Source organism: Carya illinoinensis, chromosome 13 (assembly GCF_018687715.1).
Source record: "Carya illinoinensis cultivar Pawnee chromosome 13, C.illinoinensisPawnee_v1, whole genome shotgun sequence".
Classification (NCBI taxonomy): Eukaryota; Viridiplantae; Streptophyta; class Magnoliopsida; order Fagales; family Juglandaceae; genus Carya; species Carya illinoinensis.
In genome coordinates, this window is record NC_056764.1 from 13115940 (window position 1) to 13128686 (window position 12747).

A 12747-nucleotide genomic window follows, 5' to 3' on the forward strand; every position below is an offset into this window, starting at 1 on the left:
GTAGGAAGAAATCGAACATCAGAATTAGAGTAATGAATTCGTATTTAAATTCGAACTCAAGACTTAATACATGCTAAGCTACTTAAAAGTAACTAAGGACTATTGAGCCAATACTCTGAACGCGAGAGAATATTAAGGCTTGGATTGGATATAAAAAGCTTCAAACTTATTTCATCTAATTATTATAATTTTTTTAAATTTTTACATAAAATAATATAAATAATTCAACTTTTTTAATTTTTAAAATAATAATAATATTAAAAAATTAATATTTTATTTCATTTTTAACTTTTATCTCAACTCATCTATTTTCTTTTGTTAGTACAATTTTCTTTTTAGACAAGAGGAATCTGTGCAGACTTCCATTCCACGTCACATGCACATTCAAAGGATGACTGAGTGACCCAATTTGCTTATGTTTTAAGTCAGATTTGAATAGGGAGTTGAGATTAGATAATTAAAATGATTTATAAATAGTAGTGAGATATTTAATTTAGATCAATTAAAAATAATTTTAGTTAAAATGTCTTATGAAATTTTAAAAAATAAGAGAGAAAATTGAATAAAAATATTATAAAATTAAAATATTATTAGAATATAATATTTTATTATCATTTTTATTTTAAAATTTAAAAAAATTGAATTACTTCTTATGTTTTATTTGAAAGTTTGAGAAAATTATAATAATTAAGTAATAATTAGATGAAAAAATTAAAAATTTGAAATTGAAAAATACTTGTATTTGTGATGTTTAGATATTGAAATAAAATAGAATGAAATGAGATACCCACCCGCCTAGTTACCATTTCACCTAAAAATCTCAAATTTTCTGTCCCTAGCAGCAGCCCCTCCTTCATTTTCTTTTTCTTCATACTTCCTCTTCATCTTCTCCTTCATCAAAATAAAAAATTATATTTGGTGTATAGTGTGTGAGGATGATAAATATAATTTTTCTATTGGGGAATATGTAAACTCAGAGACAGAGAGAGAGAGAAGAGAGGGGGGGGGGGGGGGTGTTTGTTTTCCTCTCCAAGCTCAAACCCCATCAAGGGAAGGAAAAAAAGTTATAATCTACACGCAGAGAGGCAAAATTGTCACTCATCCAGTGGAATTAAAATCTGATTTGAGTCAAGTACATTAAACTCCTAAGCATTTACGATACGCTTACACAGCCAAAAGAGATTAATCTGACAAAACAACATCTTACAGAAATCGTATGGGCATCATAAAAGGAGGGTGATGGGCTTAAATTTGCTTCAAGAGTGAGTCCTATCCGTCTTTAGTTGAGTTTATTTTTTAAGTTTAGGTTCACCAAAGAAAACTATGTTACAAAAACCTTAATCGAGCAGGGGCTAGTGCTCACAACTACATTGTAAATGAATATAGGATGGAGGGGAGATGATGATATTGCTGTGATTAGGAAGCAGGATGCCAACTCCTCGCCCAATCTGTTAAACTTGTAACATTTCTTGTAATGTCTTCAATGGTATCACTCTTTAATGCCATCACAATGTCCTCTGGATAACTCTCTCTCGCCTCCTGAAGCAGAACTTGAAAGATTTCACATTCAATATTGTTTGAAAGCTTTGATCCTGTATAACCTCTGTCATAGGAATTGGATTGACTCGATGAGTTTCCAGATCGGGACTAAAACTGAACTAAAAGATCAAGTGACAAGGAAAAATGGAAAGATGGCACTACCTCCTGCTCAAGCGATCGTACAACACCGTGTTGTCAGTCTGAAGCACAACTACTCGATCAAACCATCGCTCAGGGAAGAAATCGCAGCCATGGTAGTCCACAATGTTCCCCCCTTCTTCCATCAAATCCTCGAGCTCATCACAAACCTGCGAAATCAGCGCGATATAATTCGACCTCATACCAATCCAATGCCATATGGTATCCATTATGAGATTTCTTTTCATCCTACACACATTCAGGATTGAATTGAAAAAGGGGGGAAGGGTATTCAGTTTTTTCTATTGGACCAATTTGCATGCTATAAATTGTGAACTTTCAATTACATCTTCCTGTTTCATTCAAAGAACCCATGGAGGCTCGCAAAATGATGTCAATTCCAAAACCACAAATTACAAATTAATGATGTTTGTGCTCAAAACTCTCCAACCACTACATTTATATCAGGATAACAGAAGCAAATATATTGCTTAGTTCATTCAGCTGAAAATTCACGCTATCTGGCTATTACAAAGCAAAGCAAATACAAAATGCATCCCAGGTATTATTATTACTTATTTTCTTTTGGGGTGGGAGTTGGTGTTGAAGCCATATCCCAGATTAATGAGGACACATAATATTCTCCTCAAGCACATAAACAATGCCTACATCAAATTAACAGATTTTTTAAATGTATTTCTAACAATTTCAAGAAGAAGTTTTTTTAGCCTTGCAACATAAAAACTCAACATCCTTTTCATCCAAAAACCTTCGTGTCAAATTTTCGAAAATTCGGCTGTTTCTTAACTTATCAAGCTAGACATTTCGATAATACATTTTCTTCCCCTGGATTCAGTGTTAAGATCAACTGTCATGTAAGTAAGTATGCATGAAAACACTGTAAAAATACAGATTATTATTTTTGGACAGGTGTAAATATACATATTATTAAAAACCTAAGAAAAGTATAATGAATCAGAAACAGGGTAGAGTCTGCGGGGGGCATACGAGGTCTTCATTAATGAGGTAAGATTCGAGCTCCGGATCCCAGCCGTCGTGGAGATTCTTCTCCCTGACTAAATCTCCGACGTTTAAGTGGCGGAGATGGGTGGCCTCCGCTAGAGCAGAGGACGTCGTTGTCTTGCCCGTCCCGGGTGTACCCGTGACAAGGATGTTCGGTCGGCACCTACTTCTAATGCTACCGTTTTGCGCCATTGCAGTTGCAAATGGTTTCGTTTCGTTACTTCACTCTCTCTGACGCCTATTTGCGGTGCTTTTCCTTTTGTCGTTGTTCTTCTTCTTCTTCTTCTTATTCAGTTTGTCTGAAGTTACATTAGGGTTTTAGCGTTTGGGGGAACTGGCAGCGGCAGAGCTGTGCTTGTCTAAGGCGAGCTTCACGGAATGGGATCAGGATCCACTGGACCACTGGCCAACCGTCTAATGCATCATTTTCTATTGGAGGAAACAGATTCATCTCCATTATTTTTAGAGTTTTACTCATCATTTTACTCCTCATTATTTCTACACAATATATATTATATTTTTATTTTTATTATTTTAGTTTTATTTTTCTTAAATTAATTAAAATTTTCTATTCATCATTTATATACTTTACATTAAGTATAAAAAATAAAAATTTTATATGTAATCATTTTTATATACTCTTTTACGCATTCTATTGATGTGATTAATTTTGTATTAAAAAAATTGTTATAGTTAATCACATTAATAGAGTATATATATAATATGTAAAAATAACTGTATATAATATTATTCTACTCTCATATTATTAAAAAAATCTCACGCTATTTAAAAAGTATACATGACTATAATTTTGAGAAATGATTTATACAAATCTTGTATAGTTTTTTTATATATAAAAAATACTATTAGATCATTTAAAACTTACCATTTAGATTATCCTCTTGACTTATTAAAAAAAATTAAAGACACAAACATAAAAAAGTAAAGGATATGTAGAGTTTTAATCTTATTTTTTTTGTATTTTTGGATGCTTTTTGGCTTGAATATATATATTTTTATAATAAATCACGTGATATTATGTGGTCAAGAAGGCCATTTGAGTGGTAAGTTTTGTATGACCTAGTAGTGGTACTCTTATACAAAAGTAGACCTATCATGAAAAGTGTAAAAGAAAAACTTGATATATATATATATATATATATATATATTTTACTGAGATTTCATTTTTTTAGAAAGAACTTGTACAAAACTTACACATTGTAAGACTATGTTTGAATGTCAAGATGATCACAACCTATCTCGAATCAATCATTGATGATATTCTTACTTTTTTGTTCAATCTAATTAATCTAATTCATATATTCAAATACATATTTTAATTTATTTATATTTAAATATATCTTAATAAGATGTACAAAATATTAATATTTATAGATCAATCCAAATCACCTTATATCACCTCAACGTCTAAATACAAACCATTCCTCTTAATCAAGATTTTGAAAACGAATTGGAAAAAATCTCTATCCTTGCATCCCATCTAAATTAGAAAAAACCTCTTCCCCTATCCTTGCGCTTGTTAGGGGTTGTACTACCACCCGTTTGCATCCATCTTACCGCCCATTTTCGGTAGAGTATAGAGGAGAATGAAGATTCTATTGCTGCCACCTTTCTCCCTTTCGGTCTTTGATTCTAATTGCTAAACGAAAATATTAGTATGACTATTAAATATAATCATTTATATATATTTTAATTTTTAATTTTATTTTTTTTAATAGTTAAAGAAATGACTATTAGTGAATTTATATTTTTTTTAATGGTTAAAGATGTTTAAAAAATTATTAAAGACAAAAAAAAAAAAAAAAGAACTCATTTGTATTAGTATGTATATTTAGTATGCAATTTTAACAGTCACCCTAGCTAGCATTTTTCATTGCCAAAATGGTCGAAATTGCCCCCTTTTTTGTTGCATTTTTGGAAAAATAAAAATAAAAATTGCCATCACTTGGATTACTGCCTTGTCGGTAGATTTGAATAGTGAGATGAAATTTTTTTATTTTAAATTAAAATTTAAAATATTATTTTTTAATATTATTATTGTTTTGAGATTTAAAAAATTTGAATTGGAATTTGAAAAAATTGAATTGTTTATTATAATTTGTATGGAAATTTGAAAAAATTATAATGATAAAATGATATAAGATGAAAATTTTATATATCATCCCATTTGTCAAACCTGTCATGTTGTTAGGTTTTTGTGTTGGCATAAATTTGGTAGTCAAAACGTGAGATGATGAGCTGAAGGGATTTTAAAATAATTGTAGAGGTGATAAGCCCGATCTATAAGAGTTGTTTCAGTGATGAGATTGGAGCCACAGCAAGGAGACAATGAGACTTATCTACATTTTGAAACAAAGATCAGCTCTTCCGCAATCTGTCGTGACAGGACTCCTGCAATTTTATCCGTCGCTTGAATTTTGAATACAATTCACTCTTTGAAGACAACAAAGATAAGGTTTGAGATATCTACATACAATAGAAGACGTGCAAACCCATGATCAAGTGACTCTTGTATAAAAGTCTGACAAAGATTTGTTAAGAGTTTTTTGGTGGATTTTTAATGAAAATTGAGCCGTGGAGCGGAGGCTTGACCCAATTTTTGCTCTTGATTCAACCCAACCAGGTGATTAGGATTTATTATATATTATATACTCTTGTACGGCTGTTTCACTTTATATTTGATTATCGACCGAGATAAAATCCTCTACAGCTATGCAGATGTAAGTACATTGTTAAACTATGTAAACCTTGTATCATGTGTGATTAATTCAACTTTTTCTATACTTTTTTCTCTTTTCATTTCTAACACATGCCAAAATCAAATGTGAAGCTTAAAAAAAAAAAAATGGTGTCTCCAATCATCTGAGTGTGAAGAACTTCTTCAACTTGAAAAATACCAGTCTTATGCTTCCATTGTTTGTTCATATTCTTTGAAGAGTACTCAGCCACTGGATGTTATAGGAGAGAAGAAGAGCATGTTTGAGATTGAGTTTGAAAACTTAAAAAGTGATTTTAACCGTTTAAAAGCTCTTTTTAAAAAAAAAAAAATGATATGTTTGGTAAATTTATAAAAAGTGCTTTAATCACCTAAAAAAGTTAAAAATCTACTTTTTTTTTTAAAACACCAAATTGAAACTTTTATTGAAAAGTTCATGCAGACAACCGTATATTTTTTAAAAGTTAATATAAATAATTTTAAAAATACTTTAGAAATGTGGTTACGAAACAATAAATGACTTTTTAATAGTAGAGCTTGTTATTTAAGTTATAAGCTATAAGCTCTAAAGTTATAAACTATATTTCCTACCGTAATCTCAAACATGCACGAAACCAAGTTTAAAGATTGTAGAAAAACTGACTTCTACAATAATAGAGACAAAGCTGGTTGTTTTATCGTCTCGAGTAATGGATTCATATTGCAAATGGTTTTTAAAAAACAAACTAGTATTGATCTCCAAATGGTATAATTATTTTCCTCTGAGTAGGCTATCCCAAAGTAATTTTACCCTTAAAGAGTTATTTAAAGAGTTTTCTTTATCATAAAAGAACCGTTTTGTGGTTGACTTGTTCAATTTTGTTATTTTATTTGCATCTGTATTCATTGTTGCTGAATATTGGTTTGATGCATACGAGCCGATTTGAAATTTAATCAGCATTGTTAAGGCTTGGCACAAATTAAAATGGACAAAAAGAAGTATAACATACACCTATTCACTCCCGCTAGATGTGATTTAGGATGAATCTTGTAATTTATGTAGACGTAAACTATTAGAATTAGAAGCTTCGGATCTGTTTGGATGAATGTTTAACGAATGAAACCAATTATGGAATAAAGGGGTGGTAAAAAAGAAACACACACACTATCTCTCTCTCTCTCTCTCTCTCTCTCTCTCTACAAAAAGCTTTTCTCTCTTTTGTGAAACCCTTCACCGCATTTAGATCTTTGCTCTATTTTCCGGGGGAGGGGGGTTGGAGCTTCGACTCCACCAACCTCCCTCATTCGCTAGTCTCGGCCTTTGCTTAGGGATTTTTTTTTTCGTTAGTTTTCTCTGGTTAGCATCAAAACTAGTCGATTTCCTGCTTTTCGACTATCAAGGTCCGACATGAGCCCTACCATCAGACTCCCCAAGCATCGATCTTCAAGTCAATAGAAGAAATATGTTCATTTGAGCGGCGCGTTCACCTCGTGTGGCTTATGTTGAGTGCGAGTTTCACGCGCTGCTGCGTCTGGAGATATTTCCTGCCACCACGCGTGGCACTGTCGGGATCAGCATTATTGAATCTTCCTATTTCGATCATCCACTCCTCTCCAAGAGTGGCGCATGTCCTGCACGCACTGTCATCGCCAGTGGTGGCCCCTCATTGATGATTCGTCTTTCCCCGTTACTTTCCTATATTCCCCACTTTTCTTAACCAAGGATCGAGTGAAAGTGGATGTGATAATTTCTTCCAGCCAGTTGAGATCAACACGTTGTAGCACACCCCCTTTACTGTGGCTTCTAGTTGCAACTTTATAGTCTGTTCATCTAACTATTTAAAACCTGTCGCCAAACTGGTCCTCCATTGTGGGAAACGGGTGGGAGCCAATCTTTTGGCTCCGGTTACCCCTTTTTTCTCTCTTTTTTTGTTGTAATGTGTTGGCTTTGGGAAGACTGTAAGGGACTTACACCTCATTAAACTTGTATATGCTAGTTTATCTATAAATGTCTTATTTTGCTGAGAAAATAAAAAAATGAAACCAGTTATGTCTCATTACGGCGTAGGCACTTTTATATTAGGAAAAACTTCATTGAACTATGGAAGATGTTGCAATAAAGTGACTTTAATGGTTCTCAGGGTGATATAATGCAGCTACAACACAAAATAAGGCCAGAGCTCTGCTCAATCAAGCTATATAATTAAACAATTGACCTAAACCCACAAATAACTCTCCCTCTAGTTTTTTGAAGTGAAAGAGCATTCAACGGACTACCACAAAAAAAAAAAAAAAAAAAAAAAAATGACGTACCACCCCATAGAACCAAATGTTGTAGTTAAAAGAGCTCTGCCTGTGAGAGCGGAAGATCAATGATAATCATATTACATTAAGTGGGCTGTTTCTGAATGCAGACCAAGTTTCAACTTTGTATGAGTCATATGACACTTGCAACAAGCATATACCCACATGCATGAACATAGATGCAACAATCTAATAAATTTACAGCTAATTTTGCAACAATGAATCATCACCACCATAACCACCTAAGACAGTTGTTGTAACAGCCCGCTAGAAATTCAATTGTGAAATTTCTATTAAATTTAGGAATCTCGTGAAAACCCCATAAGTTTTCACGAATCCATTAATCGTATAGGTTTTTGTCTAACTACTTAGTTAGTGTTATTATTTACTATGGTATCAGAAGTGTGTTTTTGATTATTGGAGATAGTTAGAAGTGTCAAAATGTATTATGGTTTGTACCATTAGACTCGGAGGGTTATTTAAAGTCTTATGGCGCAATAACATTTTAGGAGCCTCGGTCTATCTCCTAAGCATTTGGGGTCCTCGAGCTTGCCTTGGAAAATGACTTAACCGAAGATGCCACTCTCTTGCTTGGTTTTGCTCCTTGGCCGGCAATGGAGGCTTCCTATGGCTTAGAAGGTAATGTGTTTGGGGAAGGAAGAGTGATATTCGAAATATGAGGGTGACTACTATTATGATGCATGCAATGCAAAGTGGTGTAGGTGAGGCTCGGTTTGTGCTAACCTTGGGAAAAGGCTGGCCGAATGAAGGGACAAGGCAAATGGGTGTGTGGCCTTGGCGTGTAGGGTTGGTATTGCCCGAAATGGAAAGGAGACAACTGCACCTTGGAAAGGTGGTTTGTCCACCACCCACTTTAGGTGTGGCGGCTAGGGTTGGCTTTCTAGGATTCCCAAAATGGGAAATTGGGGGAGGCTAGGTGCAGGAGGGTTAAGGGGGTGATGGCTATGGCCGGTTGATGGTGATAAGCTATCAAGCTCAAATCAATCAAGGGTTTCGGTGAAGTGAAATCTGGCCGTGTAGGTGATGAGGGTGATGAGGTGGGTTGTGTTGGGATTGGTGAGCTTGCTAAACTTGTAGCAATGGTAGAACCGATAGTTAATGGTTGCAGATGCTAGACAATACCATGCAAAGCATAAATGGATAACAATGGAGGAATGCCACGGAAATGATATTGGACAAGCACATAAACCAATGCAATACAACAATAAAATGATAGATGTGAACCTTCTCTATTCACGAATTGCAAGAGAAGTTTCTCTCAAAGGGATTCACGAATTTCACCCTTAGAGCCCAAGTGCAAGCACCGAATGCCTCAAGAACATAAGTGTCCGAATAATAAAAATGTCCAAAGTCCCTCTTACAATGCAATAAGGTAGAATATATAGTAACCCTAAGAAGTCTTCAATGGTTAGGATGAGTCCACGTGGCCCTTGAGATGTCTTGGTCCGTGGAGATGGAGCTGGTTGGGTTGGTGCTCACTCGGTCGAGCATGGCTGCTGGGTGGCTGGTGGTTGCTGCGCATGGCCTGTGCGTGGGTGTGCACCAGGCTGGGTCTGGGCAGGCAGGCTGGTCGTGCAGCTGCCTGACTTGGTCTGGCGTGCATGCTGGCCCACCAGCCTCGCTGGGCATGCGCCTGCTGCTGATCCGCACGGTTGGTGGTCTGGCCGTGCAGTGTGCATGGCTTGCATGGCTGGCATGGCTTGCATGGCTAGACGTGGGCAGAGGCTGCTTGCTGGGCGCTTGGGCTGGTCGCACGCGTGGCTTGCCTGTGCTGCTGTGCGTGCTGGCTGGCTGTGGGCTTGGCCTGCGTGCGCGCATGGCTTGCCTGCAGGGCCGTGCACATGGTCTGGCTGTGCGTGCTGGCTGGCCACGAGCTTGGCCAGCGCGGGCGCATGGTTTGCCTGCATGGCTGTGTGCATGGCTGGTTGGGCGAGCTGGGCAGGCCAGTGGGGGCTTGTTGCTTGGGTCATGGCCTGGCCTAGGCTTGCTCGGGGGGCTGTTGCAAGGTGTGTGGGCACCAAGGCCAGCACGTAAGCCACTTGGCCGTGGCCTTCCTTACGTGGGTTCTTGACAGGTTATTTAAAGTCTTATAGCGCAATAACATTTTTTTCATATTTTCGGACAAAACGTCTGTTCAAAACTGTAGATATTATTGGATAAAAAGAAATATCTTAAGGTAATTTTCATGAATATTATTGGGTAAAAATATTTTGAGTTGATTTTTATAGATATTATTAGATAAAAATATCTTAAGTTGATTTTTTGTACATACCATTGGATAGAATATTATGAGATAATCTTTTATAGATATTTTGGGTAGGAGAAAACTACACTCAACTCTCAACTCCAGCCTCATCTCTTCCATATCTCATCCATAAGTATCTCCAGGTAGGAGAAAACTACACTCAACTCTCAACTCCAGCCTCATCTCTTCCATATCTCATCCATAAGTATCTCCAGCCACCTCTCCCCACGAAATTATCTTCATTTACACTTTCCATTGAAAGAATATCAAACACTCTCTCTCGGACAGTTTTTAGGAGGTCTTTTGCACACCCATTTCAAAGCTTTTGTAAGTATTTTATCATAAAGTCTCCTTCATATAAGTTGTTCCTTTTTGAGTCTAGTTTACATGGATATCTTATTTGCACCATTTGAAGATCATTTGGTTAGTAAAATATTGTGTAAACTATAGAAAGGTCATTCTTGGAGATAAACTAGAGAATATGTTATAGTTTGGAGTTTTTGACCAAGCTAATGGATAGATATTGGTCCGAAATTTTTATGGAGTATTGTTAACATGTGTATATGATTATTGGTTGAGGATTTTTGCATGATTAAAAGTTTTGATGAAAGATTTTCTTAGATTTAGAAACTTAGAAACTGGAAGAAGAAAAACAGTTTCTGTTTTGAGAAAGTTTAACTCTTTGGTGGTCTAAACCTATTCCAGTGACTTTGATAATTTTATTGGAGGATCCTAAGCATCTTATATACATGTTATATTATTATTTTGAAGATATTTGATGTTAGTTTTAAAGATATAAAATTTTATGTAAAGAGATATTCAGATAAGCCAAAGTGTAGATATTCTTGGCTAAATTTATGTTTTGATTAATTTCTAACAATGTGATCTTGAATTAGAAGCTTATATATATTTTAGGACATCTTTTTAAACCATGTGATGGTTTAGTTTGAAGATCATATATTTATAAGTCATAGATCAAGAGATTTATCAAAACTAGTTGAGGAAAAATTTCTGTTTTTGGACTAAGTGTAAAACCAAAAACTCCAAATGTTATTTTGTGATTTTGGTGACTTTAGTTTGATGATTTAAAGCATGATTGATGTTAGGATGATATTATGAATATGTTAGAAGTAAGATTTGATTTTTGAAATTCTTGGAGATGTTTTGATTTAAGGTCAAAACTTGTGATTCAAGTGCTTGGATCTTTTTACAAAAAAGTTTGGTGTTAATTATTAGCTTTTTCTAAATGGATGTTTTAAGTATGGTTTTGAACTTAGGATTGGAAGATGTTTGTTGCAAAATTTTGGTTTAAGCATGAGTTTTGAAGTTGGAAGGAATTGCAACAAAAATAAGGGAAATGGCCTATGGATGTTTCGGCCATAGTGTGTTCTTCATAGTTGTGTTTTGTTTTTAATTTTTCTGAGTTGATATTTAAGTTTAGGACAAAATTTACATGAGGAATGTAAATTTTAGAAACTTTTGGAGTTAGTATGCAAAATCCTTAAGTTATGGGTAAAACGGTCATTTTCCCACATGTAGAGAGTAAAATGAAAATTTTACTCTTTAAGTTAGTATTTTCTATATTTCAAATTATTAGTGATTTAGTTCTAACTTTTAGAATCACTAATTACAGTTCCTCGTGGTCGCATTTGAAGTTTTATAAGAAACGCGGAGATCGAGGTAAGTTAGTTTTTAACTTACTAGCAGTCTACTGTGTATGTGTGCTAAGTAAATGAACTACATTGTATGTATGTGTGTTATCATATATGTCATGCCATGCCAAGTTATCACGTAATTGTCTATTATACAGAATTTATTATGTCGTCAATTTTTATCTGTTACATAATATATTCTGTCATGTATTACTGTACCATACAAGTACGTCATGCTAAGTATGTCATCTATTACATGTATGTCAAGTCATGTAATATTCACTATTGCAAGTATGTCATGTTAAATATGTTGTCTATTATATGTTATGCAATGTTACGAAATATTTCTATCTCAAGTTGGTCATGTATTTCAAGTTATATTCAAGTCACGTTATGTTACGTCGGGGCTTCAGTCGTTTTGTATTCCAGTCACGTTTCATCTTGATTACTTATGTATGGAGTCACAGCAATTGTGACGTACACACTAAGTGAGACACAGCAATTGTAACACGTAGAATACATGGGGCCACAACAACTGTGGAGTATGTATTTATACGTAGAATACATGGGGCCACAACAACTGTGGAGTATGTATTTTTCATGTTAAGTCAAGTTTGTGTAGAATACATGGGGCCACAACAACTGTGGAGTATGTATTTACACGTATAATACATGGGGCCACAACAACTGTGGAGTATGTATTTTTCATGGTAAGTCAAGTTTCAGATCAAGTTCATGTCAAGTCAAGTTCAGTTCATGTTTCAATTTAAGTTATGTTAATTATGCTATGTTGTACGCCAAGTTATGCTTTAATTATTTATGAATTTGATTATGCATTTATACTTTTACTGTCATGCATGCATCATTAGCTTGTGTGGAAGTTTTTTGTTAACTTAATGAGATTTGTAATCAAATCTCACTTTGGTAGTCCCAACTACCATTCCCCCCGAATGGTAGATCTTGTTACAGGACCTGAAGGAGAATCAGGAGCTGATCAACTAGACACAGATGACTAAGCGACGGTGCGACGTCAATGTTAATATAGTAGTTAACGTAAATTATTACTTGTACAATGGAGTTGCATCTTTAGTACTTTTTGGATCATAACC

At 34.9% G+C, this 12747-nt stretch overlaps 1 protein-coding gene across 1 annotated transcript; it reads right to left on the reverse strand.

The window, feature by feature from the left end:
* Positions 1 to 1083: 1083 nt before the first annotated feature.
* LOC122291277 (adenylate kinase isoenzyme 6 homolog) lies at positions 1084 to 3078 on the reverse strand. Its single transcript, XM_043098945.1, has 3 exons — positions 2686 to 3078; positions 1702 to 1847; positions 1084 to 1603 (listed from the first exon to the last, which is right to left on the reverse strand). Exons 1-3 carry the CDS (start codon positions 2890 to 2892, stop codon positions 1417 to 1419), a joined length of 540 nt encoding a protein of 179 aa, XP_042954879.1. The 5' UTR covers positions 2893 to 3078; the 3' UTR covers positions 1084 to 1416.
* Between the last annotated feature and the right edge of the window lie 9669 nt (positions 3079 to 12747).